We start from the raw sequence: 20629 nt of genomic DNA on the forward strand, positions 1-20629 counted from the left end.
GGGAAAGGACGAGGTCCAACGCCGTCGTTGTTGTTTTTTAGCAGGAATCTTTTGCCGCATTTCCTCTTCAAAGCAGTCTGTCTACCATTATTGTGCTTGCAGCTTTTCTCCACTTCCTCGCACTTTCGGTGCACATGTCCTGGTCCGCTGTGGCTGACTTGTCTGTTTCGCGTCTTCCCGGCTTCTATCCCTCCAGACTCGCACGTCCTCCGCTTTTCCTACACTTTTCGATGTTTTTCCTTTCGTCTTCTTGTGCTGATCTCTCCTGTCATTTGCCTAGGTTCTGTCTCGCGTTTCTTTCTCGCTCCTCGCTCGTGACGCCACTCTCTTCCGTCGTGTCTCCGTTCCGTTCCGCCGCTCTGAAACTTTTGTTCTTGGCTCCTCTCTGGCTGCCTGCTTCCTTTGATGCTTTTCTGTACTCGTCGAGCCGTTCTTCGCCTCGCTGTCGTCCCCATCCTCCTCCTGTGGTGTCGGTTTCACTCCACACAGCAGCACGAGACATTCGAGCGGCCGCCGTCTTCCTTCTTCTCTCTTGCTTCCCGTCTGTACTTCCTTCCGGGTATCCATGCGCTTCTTCTCGCCGAGTGTCTGAGCGTCTCTGAATTTGCAGGACAATGAACGATTCGTCCCTGACTTGGGAAAATGGCGTCGATCTCTTCCTTTCTCAAACGAAAAGTGAAGGATCGACTTTCGTTGCTGGACGCGGCGCTCGAGGCAGACACTCTGGTGACGCGTCTGAAGGCGAGCCTCTCTCGGCTCTTCGAAGGTCAGGAGCTTCCCGGCCCGCTGCCTTCTCTCTCGCCTTTGCCGGACTCTCCGCGAAGCCGCGCCGGTTCTGCCTCTCCTCCAGAATCCCAGAGAGTCTCCCTTGAAACGGAGAGGAAGGGTGCGGAGGCGAAGGAGAGAACAGAGCCTCCGCCTGAGAAGGGCGACGAAGGCCCTTCCAAGCTTCTCGCGTCCTCAGGCTGGAGTCAGACCAGGTGCCCACCGCCTGCGCATGCAGGTCCCTCGCTCGTGTCTCCGCTTCCCGTGGATGCTCTTGAGAAATTTCAGCAGCTCCTGCACCAGCTCCTTCTCCTGTGTCGCCAACAGAAGGCGCTGGCCTTGCAGGCGTCTCATAAGAAGCTCTCGACCCAGACTGCCTCCTCGACTTCCTCAGGCAGCGGCGCTGGGGGCGAGGCGCAGGTCGCAGCGAAGGGCCCTGGCCCAGGTGACGAGGAGAGGGCGGCGTTCGGGGGCCTCTGCACCTCGCTGGTGACGCATCCCTCGGGTCTGCGCGTCCTCTGTGCCTGTCTTCATCTCGGTAAGGCGTATTCAGACAAGTCCGCCTCTTCTGCACAGCTTGCCGCTGTCGCGTCCATTCTACAAGATGCGCTCGAAATCCTCGATCTCCTCTTTGCTGCGCATGCACCCACGCCTCTCGGGCGAGCCGGCCCCGGAGCCCCCGGGCGTCCAGGCAGGGCCGCCCCGCGTGTGGTACGTACACCGCAGCCAGGGACAGGAGACATGAGTGCAAACGAGGCTGAGAAGCCGCGAGGATGCTTCTCGCCAAAAGACGGGGTCGACTGGCGCTGCGGCGATGAGGCTGACCTCGACGAGACGTCGAGTGACGGAGACTCGGACGCAGACGAGGAAACGGCAGAAGGCGAGGAGGACGTGGAGGAACGGAACCGCGGGACTGTGAGTGAAATCAAAGGAGCACTCCCAACGAAGAGCAAGGAGAAAGCGCAGCGGGCATCCGACGCCTCGCCTGGGGTGTATTTCCAGCTCATGGACAGCGTGATGCGCCACACAGAAAACGGCAGCCTCGTCGTCTCGCTCTTGCTGCTACCTGAGGTGTACATCGAGCACGACGTCTTGCTCGTGCTGCAGAAGCTGTACAGCTTCGCGGACGACACGCGGCGTCGAGGCAGAGAGGCGGCGCGTCGGAGACGGCGAGAAGCAGAGAAGAGGGAAGAGGCACTGGGAGAAGAACAGACTGTCGACGCCGTGATGCCTCCTTGGCTTTCCTCCGATCGCTTCCGGCGCTCACGGCCTTCACATCGGCCGCTCGGAAGACCGCGCCGCGACGGGAGAGAAAAAGCACGCGGCGGACAGCGGCAACGCGATGGGGAATTTCTCGACCTCGAAGAAAGGGGGAGTACTGTGTGCCAACAGCTGGAAGATGCCCTCCTCAACAGACCCGAGTGCATCGCGCGCCTCACCGCGGCGCTGCAGGAAGGCGGCGCAGCCGAGTTTGTCAGGGAAGAGGCCCTTGAAGTTCTCAGGATGGTCACGCGAAGGAGAGAAGAAATGAAAGTGATTGCAACGTTCCAGGTCCGCGCCCGACAATATGCAAAGCTCACCAGTTCACCCAGACTGGGAAGCAAAGAAGAATCCTCACATGCCTACGCACGTGCATATTCCCACCAGTATATCAATCTGTGTCAATCAATCTAGAAGTCTGTATCTATATATATATATATATATATATATCCATGTATACGTCTGTCAAATAGACACAGACACACGGATGTCTATCTGCCATATTCTCTATGGCCATGCCCATGCATTCAATAGCAGATGCTTATATTTATATATATATATATATATATATATATATATATATATATGTCCTTGGTGCTCCGCGTCTACGTGTTTCTCCAAACCTTGGTAATCGTTTGTCTTTGAAGGTGTATAGATACTTGTGCGCGTCGATCTGCCGCTTTCTAAGTATATGAGGCAACAAACACCAGACAGATAGAGTGTCTGCACGCAGATCGCTGTGTATTCGCCTCGGGCCAGGATATACTGAACGATCGAACATCGGCGAGCGCCGAGGTCGTTATTTTCTGTCCATCCAGTCAAAGGGAAGCCTCTGCCTGCGCGTCAGTTCCTTCCCCGAAGGTTCTGCGAGTTCGCACGCCTCCTGCCAGTGTGTGCCTAGCGAGTCTGCTGCCTCCCAAATGCAAAGATGCTCAAAGTATTCGCCTTGCTTCTGCGTGCATGCTCCCGCGAAGCACGCGTTTCTCTGCTGCGTCCTCTGCCTGGACCCTTGTTTCTGTCCACAGGGCGCCATTGAGGCGCTGCTTTCTCTTCTGTCGTCCGAGCTCGGTCTACCCCTTTATGTGAGTGAAGACAGCCTGACTTCCCCCGCCAGCAGCGGGCAGAGCAGTCGGACTAGCCTCCAACAGCCGCCGCTTGAGACGATGCAGGTGCTGCTGAGTGCGCCGCGCGTCCGCTCGATTCTGCGGTGTATCTACAGCTTGACGAGTTGCGGACCTGCCTGCAAGTACATGCGCGAGGCGAATTTGCTGAGGCCGCTGGTCCTGCTTCTGCAGCTCCTCCTGCGCGCGAAGGAGGAGCACGTAAAGCGCGCTGGGCGTCTCGGGAGACAGACAAATGCGTCCGTCGATGCGCATCCCCAAGAGGGTGAAACGCATGTGGCGAACACGCTTTCCCCAGACCCGAACATCTCAAACAGCCACCCCGCGGCAGCCTCTGGAGGCCTCTTGGGGTCAACAGGGATCCCCCAATCGGGTGTACGTACATCCGGTGCGGCGGGCGACGACTCCCTACGAGGTGAAGGTGCGCGCCCGGGAGAGTTTCACGTGGCTGTGGCGACTGCTCTCGACGAATCACTTTTTCTGCTTCTTGCAATCTTTGGGAATTTCTTTCCGTATCCAAAGAAACTCGATTCTTTTCCTGTTTCTGCCGAAGAAGCCGTGGCGGCCGCGAGCCTCCAACCCCTGCACCGACGCGTGCATACAGTCAGGCTCCCGAAGTGGAGGCAGGAAGCGAGGTGGACGGAAGCTGAGGTTCGAGGGAACCAAGCGGCGCTGCGTCGGAGTGGGGTGCTGGACTTGATCGCTCAACACGTGGCGAAAGTGTGCCATTCTTTGTCTTTTTTCTCGCAAGCTGATCACGTTTCCTCTCCGCTCATCGCGCTCGTTCCGAACTTATGTCGCCTCTTCACGCGACTCTTCCAGCTCCTCCTCGCGCTCCTCGCCGAGCCGCGGCGCCCGCAGGGACGTCAGGGCGCGTCAGAAGCTGCGGCAGACTCCGCCGCTGCGCAAATGCTTCTGACGCCTTCTTCGCCTCCGGACGCAGCGTCAGCTAGTGAAACTAGGGGCGGCGACAGACACAGAGAGCTGCGGCAAGCGGAGAGTGGAGGCCCCCCACCCTTTTACTGTCTCGCCTACGCAGCCCTGCAAGGCGGTGCGCCTCCCGTTTTACAGGCGCTGTTGACTGTCTCCGTCGATGTGGTAAGGGAACTCGTGCGCCGCAGGAAGTGACAGAACACAGTCCCCGTAAACTGGTCGTCGGTCTCTTTCCCAGTTCCTCTGTACACATATGTACAGACGAACGCTTCGAATTGTTCTTATCCATATAGATTTCCCACTTTTATTTGCATCTCTTCACTTCCGTACATATATATATATATATATATATATATAGGTAGAAGATAGATACATGCACATAAACATCTATGTGTGTATATATATATATATATATGTACAGAGAGAGGGAGAGAGATTCAGTTGACCTATGGAAAAGGACGTTTGTCACAGTTCTGTGTGGAACCATGTATCTTCCCAAGCGGTTGTGTACCCGGGTTTCACTGTCTCGCTTCCTTTCGCAGATCGTCTCGTCCTTTCCCGCAGTCCAAGAACACATTCTGGAAGGGTGTCTTGCGGCTTTCGGAGGCTCGAGCGCGGCGATGCCGTCACTCGCCTCCATCCCTGGGACGCCAGGGCCTTCTAGCGAGTTGCGGACTCCAGATCTTGCTTCTGCACTGCCTCCGACCTTCTGTCCGTCTCTGCACGACTCCTCCGGTCCATGCTCACCTGAGCTGAGGTCCGAGGGAGACTCTCGAGACGAGCCGCCGCCGCTGCAGATTCTGCCCCCAGGCGTCGTTCTCGCGGCCCTCCTGCAGTGGGCCTTCCGGCGAGGTGTACGTACAGCCGAAGCCGCGCGACTCGCGGAGGCGGCGGCGGGAGTTCTCGCTGCGGGCGCCGTGTCGGGCAGCGCAGCTAGCGACGAGACGCGTCGGGTGTCTAGACGCCAGGAGGAAGAGGAGGGGGGGGAAGAGCCTAGGGGCCTCCTCGTCGACGAAGCTTATCGGGCGTCTTGGCGGTGGCACCAGGCATGTGTGGCCATGCGTTTTCTCGCATTTGCGCTGGGGGGCAATCCTCGGCTTTCTCTCGTTGCATGTACGCGACCTCTGCCGTCTCTGGGCGAACGTGGAGAGACTCGGAAGCCGCTGCTTTGGCAGATCGCGGCTGTGCTTCTTCCTGCTCTCTCGCGCTGCTGCCGAGAAGAAGTTTCTCATCCGTGTGGAGGGAAACGACCGCCGGCAGGAGTGGCGAGCGGAGACGAAGAGACAGTCGCTCTGCTCCACTTCTTCTGTCGCACTCTGGAGCTGCTTCTCGCTCTCCTTCACTCTGACCGCCTGTCGTCGTCTCGGTTCACCTTCTTGAAAACTCCCGAGACGGCTCAGACATCCAACGGTCCAGAGTCGTCTGCTTTGTCTCTTTCATCTGGGGACGCTGTCGCTCTCTCCCTTTCCTGGCTTCTTGCTTCCTCGCTTTCCCTTCCTTCTCTGTTGCTGCTTCTCCTCCGCCGGAGGTCTAGCGATACGTCGCCCCCGAAGATGGAGACACTCACGGAGACACCCCACACGCTGACGGAGACACCCCGCACGCTTCTCGACGCGGCCGCGGCTCTGGTGCTCGACCGGGTTGTGTTCACGCTGGACTTTTTTGCAGAACTCGAAATCAAACAGGAGACAGAGACGCGCGTTTCTGCCGGGTCTCAGGGCGCCGGGGGCCGGGGCAGAGGTGGCGGTTCCTGGAGAGCCTGGAGACGGAGGCCGCGCGAAGAGCGAGACCGGTCGCTTGGCGCGGAAGAGGGAAGGTCGGAAGGTGGGGAGAAGCTGAAGAGGGAGAACTCTTGTCCGGTCAGGCGGATGCTGCAGCTCCATCCACAGCTGCATGCGTTCTTCGCAGACTGGAGAGACACCGGCGCATGCGTGCATGCACAGTCGGGCGAGGCGCGGGACGAGGGAAGCAAAGAGGCAGAAGCAGAACGAGTAGCTGGCAAGAGACAAGGAGAGGAAGAGGATGGAACAGAGGGGGTGTCCGGCAGAGGGGAGGCGCGAGTATACGAGAAAGCAGACGGCGCGAGAAAGGGCCTTGCACATAGAGCAGAGGAAGCGAAGAAGCTTCTTGTTGAAGTTCTGGGCGTCGAGCAAGTCGCCGCGAAAGTGCAGAAACTCCAGGTCGACCCAGTAAGGGAAGGAAAGAGAACAGAGCGCAAAGGAAGCGAGGAAAGAGGAGACAAGAGGGGCAGATGGGTGATACAGGAAAGACCGGGAAGCGAGACAAGACAGACAGAGCAGGTTGTCGAAATCGACCGAGAACAGGACTGAAATCGCAGAATCCTGAACACTACGTAGGAAAAAGCAACGAGGGTCGATACAAAACAAGGAAGTCAGAGATAGGTGGAACGGAACGGAAAACCTGCGAGAGGAAAGAGAGAAGAGAAACACTCAAAGGAGGCATGGAAATCAACTGATTGATAAACTTTGGCAAATTTCGCGAGAGAGCTCCACGACTAGAAACACAGAAGGCGAGAAGCAAACCGACGAACAGTCTCTGCAGATATAGAGGCCAAAAACTCTACGACGAGCGATTGTGCCACCCGAGCATGTGAATTGCAGGGTGTATGTACACGCGATTGTCGCCGCGTGTCCGAAGTTTGTCGGGCAAGTCAGAGTTTGCAAGGTCGTTGCTTTCCTCTTTCCACTGCTCGTTTGTATGTTTAGCGAAGCAGAGACCTTCGTTTTTTGCCTCTCGATTTTTCGCATTCTTTCGAGACACCCAGAACAGTCCAGGTGCTTCTTTCGTTCCGTGTCTCTTTCCCTCACTCGCAGACGCAGCCGTCTGTCTCTATCTCTTCTTTTCTCTGCACAGGTCTTCCGGTTTTCTGCTCCGTTGCCAGTCGCCTCTTCCTTCTTTCCCTCTCTGGCATCCCGAATTCCAACCCGACGTTCGTTTTGCTCCTCCGAAAGTGGCGCCTCTGGCGCGTCCGCCGCGTCTTCGCCGGCTGCAGGCGCAGGTGCAGAAGAGGTCTTCTTAGCAGCAAGAGTTCCAGCTGCTCTCTATTCTCAGACGCTGGCGACGCTGGAGGCGTCTCTCGAAGCCGACTGTAGAGAAGCTGAGAAGGAAAGAGGCACCTATGCAGAGCCTTCTTTCTGCGCACCGTCATGGCTCGCAAGCGGACAGGCAGAGCGAATCGACAGAGTCGGGGACCGAGGTGTCATCTTGCCGCCTGCCGCCTATCTCGCGCTCCGGCCCTGTCTCCCCTCCTTCTTCGCCTTCTTCCTTCTCCCGAGAGAAACGGCTGTTCTGAGATGCTCAGCAGTGGGCGCCGAGGCCAGGGGCCTACGCATGCTGCTCGCTGTCTCAGGTTCGGAGAAAAGAGATAAACAGACGCGTAGCATCAGTCAGTCCGTGTATGGCAGCTGGAACATAACCGATGTGCCATGCACTCTTTGCCGCAAGGCTGTGCAGTCCACGGCTGTTACCAATCTGAAGCGGTCTAGTCGCGCGGTTGCGCTCCACAGTTATAATGAACTTGGTCGCCTGCATCTCGTAAGACTGAAGTCTGCGAATCAACGATATATATATATATATATACTTATATCCATATATACTTATATCCATATATGTGTGCGTGTTTGTTCTTGGCCATCAATACGTTGTACATGTAGGTGTGTATGTTTATGTGGAGTCTTGGTCGACTACCTGAAGGCGCAGAGACGTCGGGGCAGATCTTGTGTGCCTCTGTGGCGAATCTGTATATTTCAGGCATGTGGAAGATGCATGTAGTTCAGATGAATGCTTGTTCTTCGCGACATTTTACATGCCTGCTCATATTCGATGTAGATACGTCTGCATCCCATTCGCGCAGACTTGCCTTCTTTGGCGCATTATCAGTTTCGTTTGAGGTCTCGTTTCTTTGTGAGATTCGCTGAAGAAGACACGAGTGAACAAGAAAAAATCGCCTCTGCTGAGTGGAAGGTGCTCTCGGTCCCTGCTGCATGATTTTGGGAGGAAAACAGATAAAGGCAGCGCCAGTCGCTGAGAAGAAGATCTTCTCTTTTTCATGGGCGACACTGGCTTCGGACGGCCGCCTAGAGGCCCTCCGGGCCTACGGTAAAAAACCTGAAAAAGAGAGAGCAAGAATTCTCGTCGTCCGGCGGTTCCACTTTTTCGTTGCAGGAAAACGTCTTGAGAGGTCGCGGGCAGGCCGTGTTTCTCTCAAAGAAGAAAGCCAAGATCTCGACGATGTGACGCGTGAAGAGTTCGAGGAATTTCTTCTCTTCCAGGTATGGGTCGGAGCTCTAGAGATTGTCTACTTCCTCTTCATGGCAGGTGCCTCTTTTTCTCGCAGCGGCGTCTCGCTGTGACTTCTCCTCCAATTCCTCTTCTCTTTCGGTTCCTGGTATTCCTGTTCTTCTCGTTGCTCGTCTCGTTCTTCTTCTTGGTCTTCTTCGTCTGCTGCTTCTTCGTCTTCTGCTTTCGAGTCTCCGTGCAGACTCCAGAGACGGCCACCCCTGAGGGTCTCCATCGTTACTTGCTTGTCTTTTTTCTCTTGCTCCAGTGCGCCTACATCGCCTCTCTCGGCGCCGTTCGTTTCGTGCTTTTCTCTCAAGTTCGACCTCGAGGGATGAGGCTTTTTGCTTGTCCTGAAGAAGCTCTCGAGCAACCTTTCTTGCGAAGGCGCAGCACCGTTCTGCAATGCGCTTGCGCTCCTCCTGTCTCTCCTGCCGTCTCAGATGGCTCCGCAGCTGCCCACTTTCTCGGCCTTCCTGGGTCTACGTATCGCCTGAGGGTGTTGCTCGCTCTCTTCCTCTCTTGTCTCTCCTGTTGCCTCCTCTTCTGGGTGCACCTTCGCTTCTCCTTGTCTCCGTGACTTCCCTTTCGATCCGGAAGTTCCCTCCTTTCGGGCGTTCTTCAGGAAGAATCGATTGCGGAGCTGAGAAGAGAGAACGCCAGACTCGCGCTTCGCACAGCGAAGCTTCAAGACGCGTTGGATCCCAGGCGAGAGGCGCTCGTTGCTCAGCTACAGCGAGAGACCTCTCTTCTCCGCGCAGAGGTAAACGCAGCAACGCAAAAACGCTTTTCCAGAGGAGATGTCACATGAAATGGGAACGACAAAGCGGGCAATGTAAACGTGTTCTGCACACACCTGCATACATACATATCTACATACATACATATCTACATGTCTACATACATACATACATACATACATACATACATACATACATACATATATGCATATATATATATATATATATGCGTATGTGTATCTGTTTGTATCTGTGGACCGTAGGCGCGTAGCTGTGTCTGTGTTTGTGTTTTTACTTGTGTCGAAGTGCCTGTCTCAAGAAGAGTGTAATTCAGATTCAGGTCCTCTTGTGCATGCACTTCCATTCGTGCGTCTGCTCCTGGCCACAAGTCGTTCTGCATGCCTGTCGGTTGTCGTTTCCATGCTTGCGAATATACACGGGAACGAAGCTGCTGATGCGAGGCAAATGATGCCCTTCACATTTGTCTCGAAATGCGCTGCTTTTCATGTTGACTTCCGGCCTTCTTTTTTGCTCGGCGGTGAGAAGCAGCAGAGAGCAGTGGATCTGAACAGCAATTCGTGTCTTCAAGTAAAACGTCCATCTGCGGAAAGGAAACACTTTGTCTTCACACCTGATTTTTGACTCTACCTTTTCTCCCGAACTTCTTCGGTACCTTCCTCCGTCGCATGTTTTCTCTCTTTGAGTTTCTGCTCTGTCTTTCGGTGTCGAGTCGTTAATCTCGCTCTTCTTTCCTTCTCCTTCGTTCGCCTCTCGTGTCTCTCCTTCTTCTCCCTGTTCTCGCTCTTTCCTGGCCTCCTGTTCCGCCCTCTCCCCCTTGCTCTCCCCCTGTCTTTCCCTCCCTCTTTCTCTTCCTGAGCACTCGCTTCCCCTTTTTTCTTCTTCTCTCTTCCCCTTTTTCTGATTCACCTCTTTCCTCCCCTGCTCTCCGTCTCTCCGTTGCCCTTCTCTCTCTGCGTCTCCCCCTCGCTTTTGAAAAACGACCTTTACGCGGGCGTTGAATCGGTTGATTCACACCAAGTGTGAACAGAGCAGCTCCACGCTTCCACGAATTTGAACAGGAGAAAACAGTTTTGACAATTTGCTACTCTACGAATGTCTTTAAGTTCGATCTTCGCTAGGGCCAGGTTGATATTTCGCTGGGTGTATCCAAGTGAGAAAAGTAAATCCAGGGGCATCTGGGAAATTGTCTTGCTTATGTTGAATTCTCTTCCACTTACACAAGACAAGAATGCGGAGTGTTCTGCGCACCCGTGTCCAGTGTCGATGGCTTGCATGCATTTCCACTTCTTTTTCATCGCTGGCGTTCTCAATTTCTCCCTCTCTCCGTTCGCCTTGATTCCGTTTACGTGCTTGCGTCTTCGATGCGCGTCAGCTGGAACGTCTTCTGAAGGAGAAGAGTCTTCTAGCAGAACGACTCGCGGGCGAGAGGCGCCTGGCAGCTGCTCAGCTCGAAGACCAGCAGCGACAACTGGAAGCAGTTGTTGTGGGATTTTCGCAACTCGAAGAAGAGCTTCAGGTGAGCTCTTGACTGTTGAATTGCGATCCGTACTACACTCGAAGTACCCTTCTGCATATGCACTGGGAAGAACATCCTTCTGCAGCTTTATTCGTTTCTCAGACGCCTGCTTCTCCGTCGTGCCAAAAGGGGGGAGAGGCACCAACGCCCGAGAAAGATCTTGCGTCAGACGGTTTGTTCGAGGCGTCAATCTTTTTGCCGCCTCGTCTCCTGCTGGGGTGGAGAGACGGCGCGTTGGACACTCCTCAGTTCAAGAAGACTTTGAGTCTCTCTGGGACCTCTGCCTTCGTCCATCTTCGTGGGAAAGTCGTCAGTCGTTTTTTCAGCAGCGGGGCATTCTCTTTTCCAGGGGAGACAAGAATGGAAAGATTCGCTGGAAACGCTGGAGAACAGCAAGGTGCTATTTGTCTGTAGCTGCAGGTAATCAGTCGTTGAGTCTCTGGATTACATTGTTTACCGGAGAGTAGGGCAGCAGTCGCCGTCGACATCTCTCAAAGTCGTTGATTTTTTTTCGAAGCCATTTCGAAAGAGAGACCTCGAGAGGCAGGTTTCGCCCGACAAGGTGAATTCGGCTTTGGCTTCTTCTTCGAGGACGTTGTGAACTGGTCTTGCTGCGTTTTCAAGGAGATCCCTCGTGCGTTCCTTCGAGGAAAAGGAGGTCGACTCTTTTTTCTTTTCTTCTCTCCTTTGCGGATTCACGAGGGTGTCGTCCCTCTGGGAGGTTCGAGCGAGTGTGTAGGTGTCTGTTGTTGCTCTGTGCTTTCCCCAGTGAGGGAACTCGAGGAGTGTAAGAGGCAACAGAAGGTCAGAGCAGGAGTGATTTTCTGTTTCCCCGCAGACTCGCGAGGAAGAAATCCAGTCGCTGAGGGCTGAGCTGGAGAGCCAGAAAGCAGCGGTCTACCGCGAAGACAGACTTCACGAAACGCCAGACAGGGTCAGATGCGAGGAGAACAACAATCGATAATCGAGGAATTTCACCCAGAAAAAACACGCATGCATGCACCACATCCACCCGTCAAGTTATCATACAAATCTCATCACTCAGGGGATCATCCGAGATAGAACTATAGAGAGAGAGATACATTTGTAGAGCTATTCTGCATATATTTTTGTTGATACATATATATATATATATATGTGTGTGTATAGGTGCACAGAAGCATATGGGTGTATTCTAAATGCATTTGTATGTGTATATATATGTATATATATATATATGTTATCCTAGGTAGAAATTCGCGGGTATACATGCACGCATTCATCTTCTTTATCGCTTCACAAGTACGCATATACGCGTATATATATATATATATATATATATATGTCGACAACTGCGTGTCTTATATCTATGTATGTGTGTGTATGCTTGCGCAAAAAGTTAGCAACAGCACGCGACTGGTCCGTCAGCGTAGAAAAGAGCAGACTGGGTAGAGACTCGTGTCTGTGACGACCGAATTCGACGCATGTGAGTTGTGTGTTTCTTTTACTTTTTCCTTCTGCTTCAGGGCGTCTGTGGAGAAGACTCAAGTGCAGAGACGGCGGAGAGAGTGAAGAGTACTGCGGCGCTGGCGACTTGTCGAGAGGAGCTTTTGAGTTTGCAAGAGAAACACACTGTAGGCCAGAGAGGGACAGAGAAGTCAAAGCAAGCGTAGAGAAATCCGAGAAAAACGTAGAAGAAGCTGGACAGAGAAAAACAATCGGAGACAACGGCGAGGAAGAGGTCGGAGAACTCAAAGGAAGCAGAGACGGTAGGGGGCACAATTTGCCAAGGAAGCAGAAGCCATCGTGTCGTGGAACGGGGCTAAGGCGCCACAGAGGCATCAAGAGAATCTTCGAACGCGCAACTTGCGCTCCATCTTCGCTTTTTTTTGTAATAAATAAAGAGATTTGGGGTTGTGGGTCAATTTCGAAGGGTGAAGAAAGGAAGAACGTTGTTCTCCCATGTCTGCAAAGGATGGTCTCTCGACAGTGAGAAGGAAGAACCGAATGGCGGCGTATCGGAACAGAGAAGCCAAGAAAGAGAGTGTGACAAGGAAGGAATGAAAAAACTGTCGCGTCGAGCACACTGTGAGTAGAGAGCAGGGGAAGAAAGGCCTTGTTTCCTGTTTCTCGGTTTGCTGTCACATGCTTTCCACCCAGCGAAAATACGCGTCAAAAAAGTGAGAAGCGGGGCGTCACCGCACGTTGCGACACCCGAGTTTCCTTACAACAATAGACGGCGCCGAAGCGGTGGAAAAGCAGTCCAAGCGTTTGCCTGTCGTTGTGGTCTGTGTAGCGATTCCCTGTTTTCCTTCCTCTCACTTGACTTTCCTTCTCTGTCGCTGTCGAATCACCCTGCTTAGGAGTTGCTCGCTCTCCTGGACCTCCTCGTCCACCGGGTCCCGGAGTGTCTGCAGTTCGTCTGCAGCCTGAGTGACTTGCCGTGTCGGTACACCCGCGAGTTTCGAGCCCTGTATGAGAAACAGGCGGACGAGCTGCCTTCTCTCCAGAGTGTCCAGAACTGTGAAAGCCTGCGAGGCTTCCAATCACTCCTGCCCTCTTCGACTTGCGCGCCGGCGCTTCGCGAGCGTCCGCAAGCCCCCGTATGCACGGCGTCGGGCGTGGATGTCTCGTCGAGCGAGGCGAGTCTCGAGAGAGCGGGAGCGCGAAGCGAAGGTCGTCCAGAGCCATCGTCGCGCTTCGTTTCGGGATCGCCATCGGCCTTTGCGTCTTCCTTTTCACTGGAGTTCTTCCCCTCTTCCGCAGATCCCCGGAGAGCGCCCGAACAAGCCTCGTGCTTGCACTGGGAGAGCGATCGACCTTGGCAAGACGCTGCGCTCAGCTCTGAAGGCATTTCTGGTTCGGCGGAGCAGAGCTTTTCAGGTGGCCGACGCGAACTCGAACGCAGAGAAGACATTCGAGAGGATCCCGAGACGTCTTTCTCACGGCTGTCTTGCCATTCGGGAGCGACGTCGCCTTCCTTTCCTCCCTCGGCTCACCGCGGGGCCTTCTCAGAGGCGTCTCCTCAAGACGAGACAACTCGAGAAACTCCGACGCAGATCCCCAGTGCGTCCCTTCCTTCTTCCTCTCCTTCCTCGCCTTCTTCCTCTGCCTTTCCCCACTCGGCGTTTACAGCCTCGCCCGCCTCGGGGGTTCCAGGAACTGCAGAGGCTACGGCTCTCGGAGTGGAGAGTTCACTGGCTCTCGTCGGCCATGTCCTTCGCGCGCAGCCTGGGGGTGCCGCGGCCGCGCCTGCGTTCGGCCCTCAGACGTCTCAAGCGGCTTTCCTCAACCCACACGGAGGAGACATGCAGGCCGCAGAGGGGAGTGGCAACATCCCGAAGTCCTCCGCGCTCTTCGGTGGCGGAGACGCGAGGAGGCAGGAGACAGAACGGGCGACAGAGCGGGAAGGAACGACGAGAGAAGGGAGCAAGCGGGTGTTCGAGAGCCAGAGTGAAACGGGAGACGAAGGAAGCGAGGATGTGAGAACTGCACCGAGTCCAGGAGGAGAAGGTTTCTCACAGGTCCGTGAAGAACATGGCCGTCTCGAGTCTGCTAGAGAGGGGGGAAGAGCCGTTTCTCTCGAAGACGAGAGAACAAAGAGGGAGCAAAGAGCGGGGCATGGCGCAGAACGATTCCAGGGACAAAACGAGGGCGCCCGGAGCGTGGCGGAAGACGCGAAAGGAATTCTAAATGGAACGTCAACGGAACAACAGGAACCGAGACTGGGCTTCCGCAGCCGACTCTCGCGCATCCTCTGGGCGGGGGTGACAGGCGACGGAGACGGCCGATACAGCGACTCGGAACCGCACCAGGGTGGGCAGAGAAACGCGTCTCTTGACAGAAGAGACGAGCGCGAAACAAAACAGGGAGTCGGACGGTTGCTTCCAACGGATGAACCGACAGAAGCGAGAGTCTCAGAGACGGACGGCGAAGAACTGTCTCTGCCGGTAGGAGGAGAGAGAAGAAGAGGAGCGCGTGGTGGGGGGAACACCGATGCCAACATTGCTCGAAGCCACGAAGCATGTGGAGGAGAAGCGGCCGGATTCGACAGCGATGGAAAGGCAGAACGGAGGGGAGAAGAACCGGCTCGCCCCGGAGAGGTGTATGTCTGCCAAGATCGTCGCGGTCAAACGTCTCAACAGGAAAGAGAAAAAGGAGTAAACGACGTATGCGCTGTACGAAGAGACCTGTTCAGCGGGTCTCAAGATGGAGACACCCACAAGCCGAGAGACAATGGAGGCGACGGGGGAGTGGGTTCCCTGTTTGATACGTCCCCCGCGATTGGAGAGCAACAGAGAGAAGCTGCATGCGTCGGCGAAACAGCTGTCTCGTCGCACGCCAAGGCTCAGAGTCAGCTTTTCCAGACAGCGACAGGGAATCCTGAGACTGCGGCGTCTCTCAGCGAAGCTCGCAGTTCTTTCCAGGAACCCCTAGCCGGCAGTGGCGAGGAGCTGGCCAAGGGAATGCGGGACTTGGATTCGTTGCCATGCTCAGAAGCTGGAGGAGGCGCGAGAGAGGCTCCGGAAGCTGAAGATGTCTCTGTGGGTGCGAGAGTGCGAGAGGCCGTGGATGCTGAGGTCGCTGTTGGAGTGCCTGAGGGAGGTGAAAAAGCTGAGGAAGAAACGCTAAAGCGAAAGGAAGTCGAAGCGGGAAGACAACAGACTCAAAGCAAAGCAAACGGAGGAGACACACAGCAAGGCGGAAATCAAGAAATGATGAGTTACGAAGACTACCTCGCAATGATTCAAGGCGTCGATGAGAGACAACTAACTCCGCAGCAGTTAGCGGAGTGGAGAAACTACCGAACTCAGTGTGAGGCGTTCTTCGCCTACCAGCGGCAGTACGCTCAGTGGCAGCCACAGGCGTAGGCGACGGACGAGAAGAGAAAAAGTGAAGCGGAAACCGAGAGGAGAACGGGAGTAGGGAGGAGAGCAAGCAGGAAAGCGAGGCTTGAAGAAAGAACTTGACAAGGGAGAAGACGGAACGCCGATGATAGGGGGAAGGAGAGATCGTGGGGGGGGGGGACCGCAGGTGCGAAGCATGCGGGGAGAAACGACGACGAGAGAGGCAAGATTGAAGAGAGAGAAATGTGCAGCGGGACAGAGAAAACGAGTACCGCGAGGGTGGACTGATCGAACAGCTGAGGAAGAAAAATTGGTAAATTTGTTGAACACTTTGCTGTCCCGAGGGAAATCCACCGTGGAAAAGGTGGGCAAGGGCGAGAGGTCAGAAGCAGAGCATGAGCAGTCGGAAGCGGTGAAAAGAAGAGGCAGACGAGAAAGGAGAAGAAACTCATCTTTGTGACGAAACGAACACACGGGGAAGGGGACCGGGGATTTAAAAAGTATCGTTGTGGTAACAACGTTTTCCGCAAATTCTGGCCTTCAACTCCCTTTAGCTCTTTGCTGTGTGAGCGTTACTGCCTCGATCTGGAAGTGGAACAGTAGAGTAGGGTGGGCATTGGGTTAGAGCAAGGCAAAAACGCGAAGCAATATAACGTGGACAAGAGACGCCTTGCTGACCTCAGACACAAACGCTCGAATTTGCCAACGGGCAAGGACCCACGCTTGCCTCGATACATTGCGTGCAGAAAATAATGAAGTTTACTTTTTCCATCTGGTTCGCGTCTTGTTGAAGTCGCCTTTTCGCCCGCTTCCGTCTTCGTCAACCACGCCGGACAGCGACCTAGCAAACAGAAATCGCCATGAAATACACAACTGACAAATTCTGCCTTGCGCATCGGATCTGTTCCACCAGCCAACCACAACACTCACTGTTTTGTTGCATGTTCCCGCATTGGATTGGTTCTTCGAGGAATCCAGAGCGACAGAGTGTGACGCACCCTAGACCGAACGATGCAGCCGGAAAGCACGAGACACTTGAGAGAGACTGAGCGAGGAACGGAGGAGCCGAATAGGTGCAGTTTTTTTTATGCAGATCCAGCAGAGCTTAATTTTCTTGTACTACTCTTTGGACACGAGAATTTGTCTTGTCTCAGCAAATGAATGTGTGTGTGTGTGCGGACTGACGAGGGACTGAGGAGACTCTTTTCTGGTAGCCTCAACTGAGAAAACCGTCCCCTTTTGTGTCGCTTCTTCCCCCCGCTTTAGTGAAGTGATCCAGCGTTATCGAAAGATTGGCACACACATGTGCAGCGAAGCGACAGAGTAGAACAACGAAAGACGCATGCCATTCTCGAGGAAACTGGACGCAAAATGTGGGAGCGGAGTTCTACACTGTCCTTATCGTCTTTAGGCTCTGAAGTAACAAACGTGAGGTGCCGTTTGGAACATTTGTTTTTCACTCGTAATCTCCCTCTACGCGGCTTCATCACGCTAATGTCTGACCCTTTTTCCTCATGATTGCTATTGTTTGCTGGATGCGTTTCAGTCACAACATAGACGCGTGCTTCTTGGCAGAACCCCATGGAATATCGCAATCTGCGATTCGCCTGTGAGTCGTTCGAGTCACTGGAAGAGACGGACTGCACTCGTTAGAATATCTGAGAAGTCGAACGCTCAACGGGACACTCAGACACTGCGAGCGGAAGGAGGCTACAAATGCGGATATCATCGTGTTTACACAGCTTCTATACGAACGTTCGGTTTTCGACCGCTGGATATTGATACACTTAATGCACTCAACGTGATGGTGTGTTCCATCTCGAACAATCTTTCCCTAATGTATGGAATGGTACGTAGCTGTGCAAGGCTAACACATATGGATCAGCTTGGGAGAGCATGATTTCACCGAAGCGTGACTTTCATGTAAGGATCCAGGTAGCTCTGGCGCTACAATTCGATGTGCCTTTACTGTTTTGGGCCAAAACCTGCCCCCACCCCCGCGTAAAAAGAAAGAATGTGAGGCATCATTTCGAAAAACTCTGTATAGAGGGGAACCTGTCTCAACAGTGCACTCCGTTTTAAAAATCCGAGTGCGCTGCACGGGATCCAGCGTCTGTTGTCGTTCACATGCAAAAGGAATTTCTCACAGCCTTTGGTGTAACAGCAGATCAGCAGCCACTTCACAGCAGCTGCAGCCGCCAAAAGAAGAGAGCGAACATGTTTGTGGCGTGTCTGTCTTCCTTCTGCGGTAGATCGGCACAGTACCAGTGAGAAAAAAGTCGGGTGAAGTGCGAAGGTAAACTAGAAACGAGAACTCGATGTCGGCTCGGCTCTGGGCTGCAGCGCCCCTAATTTTTGATGGATAGAGGGAACGGGTTGCCAGTACGGAGGTGAAGAATGGTCGGCCGAACTATGAGGGGCAGTTCTTGATACCCGCAGACTCAGGATAGCTATGAGCCCCCCGACCTTGCTACGTTTTAGGCCCAGTGCTGCCTCAATCCGCCTTGCTGCCATCCTTGGTGCGGCGGCAAGACACGTTCGTCCGCTTCCCGGCAGCGAGGGTACAATTTCCTTTCTGTTCGCGCAGCATCTATCCACAGAAGTCATACACACCCCGAGTTTGACAGGAATTTCGCTGCTTTTCTGGACAAACAGGAAACCGGTGACTCCGAGCCGCCAAAGGCTGTTCATATTTTCCTCTCTTGGAGGTTGGTGGCGCCCGAATCGCAGAAAGACCGAGCCACAGTGAAGGGTGTTGTCTGGCAAGCCTTAAAGATCCTTGGCGTTGAGGTCCATTGCCCTTCTGAAAGCGTCCAAAAAGCAACTCTTGCTATTCCTTTGAGTTGCACAAGTGTAAAACGTTGCCTGGATTGCCGTCGCGTCGAAGAACAAACCCGTAGTCTATAGTTCCGTGTCTCGCTGTCTCCGCCAGTGCGTGTGGCCGCCGCGGCTTACAGTCTTTCCGCGAGTTCCGTCGTTCCCCAGGCTCGAGTCACTTTTCCTCCAGTGAACAACGCCGTTTTTTGCCAAACCGACACAACAACGCTGACAGCTATGGACAGTCCGCCCGTTTCGCAGTGCTTCCACGCCGGGAAACCCAGAAAACGCGAGCAGCCAGGGAGCAACGCCCGCTGCGCCAGCACGATGGATCTCACGCTTTGTGTATCGGGCAATGCTCCACGACCTGCACGATTTTGCGCAGCGGCCTGCGTAGAGAAACCACGCGGTTCGGCTTTTCTCGCGGCTAACACGTACCGCGGGATGGTCAGAACGAAGGCATTTCCTGCCTTTCTCCTCCTAGGTTCCGCTGTGGTTCTTTTCGCTGCCTTCTGCTTCCCCAGCGGCGCTCAGGCTGCCGTCTCGGAGCGATTCCTCCGAGGCAACAGCCGGGACAAGAAACCGGACGGTCAGGTGGAATTTGCAGCGGAGCAAGTCTCAGCAGCCGGGGATTCGCGGGTCTCTCTTCTGGACGCTTCGCTCAAATCCTCTGTTTCTCCCCAGTCGGCTCTTCCCGCTCTCCAGCATTCACCTGCAGCCGGCCCCTCTCAGCCTGTCTCTCCGCCGCCACCCCCGGTCTTCGACGCAGCAACGTCGTCCTCGGCGGGAGTTAGGGCAAGTTCCCCCGATTATTTCCTCCCCCAAACTTCGTCTGCTGTTCTTCCCCCCTCAGCCATTCTTCCCCCCTCAGCCACCGCAGAGGTTCAGTCTTCCGCCACCGCTGGAAAGTCCAGGCGCGAAGACCAGTCCGAAACCACACAAATCCAGGCCTCGGCCGCCGGCGTCTCTGCTGAAGCCGAGGGCGTCTCTGCCCTACGCCCAGAGACACCAGAATTGCTCAGAGGCTCCTCCACTCCCGACGCGGCAATCTCGCCGTCTCCGGCAGCTTCGTCTGGACCTCATCCCTCGCTTCCGCATGCCTCGTCGGCGCTCTCCACGGCAGACTTGGAGTTCCTGGAAGCAACTGCCTCGAATAAAGGCCGAACGCCGCCGGTGGTGACGTCGCGCAGACCGTTCTATCCGTCGCTTCTCCCCGGAGCAAACATCGCGAGTGTGGCACTCGAGAAAGGCCTCAGCTTTCCGAGCCCAGAGCGAAAGAGAGGGAGTTCTCTCCCGGAGGACCATTTCGTTCACGCAGGTCCGCTGCCGAAGCTCGTGAGCGTTGAGGAGACGAGACGCGCGGAACGTTTGCTGAAGTTTCAAGAAGACGAAAGGGCCAGGAAAGGCCTCGAGACGCTCCAAGCGCTTCTCGCACAGCCTGTGCAGACGCAGACTGTGCCGCTGCTTCCACTCAAAGTTCTGAACGTGAAGGAGGAGGCAGTTACCTTGGAACCCTGTGAATGCTCAGACTGCGCGGACGAGGCGAAAACGAAGAGAAAGGACGGCGAGCTCGGTCCGCCCTGCGAGTGCAAGGACTGCCGGCGGAAGGCGGAGGAGGAGGCGAGACGGAGAGCGGCAGAGAAGGCAGCGGAGGAAGAGGCGAACGGAACACCCGAGGAGACAGTTGAGGGGACAGCCGACAACACAGAGGCGAACGAGACTACCACTTCTACGCCTTCAACGCCTTTGAGTGCAGACGCACAGTTGCTTCTCAAGGGCGCAGAACTCAGGACGGCGGACGCGCGACTCGCTTGCCCGGTCGACGTCACACGCTTCGGCATCTTGCTGGGTGCCGCATCCCTCTTGGTTCCGTTGTTCTGATCACGCGAGAGAGAAGGCGGAGGCGACTTAGCGACGGCGCTCTTCTTGGAACGCGAACGAGAGGACCGCGAGGACGCGCAGAAGAGCTCTCGACGCAGCTCGTGGCGGGGACTACGCGTTTTTTCAGGTGATGGCAATGCCAAACCACCAGACACTGCGAACCAAGGAGAACCTCGGCACAGAAGGCAGAAGGAGTTGAAAGGCAGTCCTCTTGTCGGTAAACACGACTGTGCTTCGGTCTTCCTCTTCGCTGCGACCTGCGACCGTGTCTTCTCTGGTCGAGTTGTCAGCGGGCTCTGTCCTAACTCGCAGCGGCTCTTCGACGCTCTCCGTCCTGCTTCTTTCAGGTTTCGCATCTGACTTGGTCACCGCTGCTCCGCTGAGTTGTAGCCCAGCCTCAACTGCATGTTCTTCTCTGGGCAGGAACCTCTTTTTTTTCTGCTCCAGTGA

General features: G+C 55.0%; 2 protein-coding genes across 2 annotated transcripts; both read left to right on the plus strand.

The window, feature by feature from the left end:
* The first annotated feature begins 84 nt into the window (after positions 1 to 84).
* Positions 85 to 16327, plus strand: TGME49_289120 (hypothetical protein). Its single transcript, XM_018782064.1, has 10 exons — positions 85 to 2316; positions 3051 to 4244; positions 4622 to 6268; positions 6954 to 7449; positions 8265 to 8371; positions 9004 to 9141; positions 10512 to 10655; positions 11494 to 11589; positions 12161 to 12268; positions 12998 to 16327. The coding sequence occupies exons 1-10, from the start codon at positions 643 to 645 to the stop codon at positions 15503 to 15505; spliced, it is 8112 nt and encodes a 2703-aa protein (XP_018636388.1). The 5' UTR covers positions 85 to 642; the 3' UTR covers positions 15506 to 16327.
* A 2208-nt stretch (positions 16328 to 18535) lies between these two features.
* TGME49_289130 (hypothetical protein) lies at positions 18536 to 20181 on the plus strand (the record flags this gene model as incomplete). Its single annotated transcript, XM_002368307.2, has 1 exon — positions 18536 to 20181. One exon carries the CDS (start codon positions 18536 to 18538, stop codon positions 20177 to 20179), a length of 1644 nt encoding a protein of 547 aa, XP_002368348.2. The 3' UTR covers positions 20180 to 20181.
* Between the last annotated feature and the right edge of the window lie 448 nt (positions 20182 to 20629).

The sequence above is a fragment of the Toxoplasma gondii genome, chromosome IX, assembly GCF_000006565.2.
Source record: "Toxoplasma gondii ME49 chromosome IX, whole genome shotgun sequence".
Classification (NCBI taxonomy): Eukaryota; Apicomplexa; class Conoidasida; order Eucoccidiorida; family Sarcocystidae; genus Toxoplasma; species Toxoplasma gondii.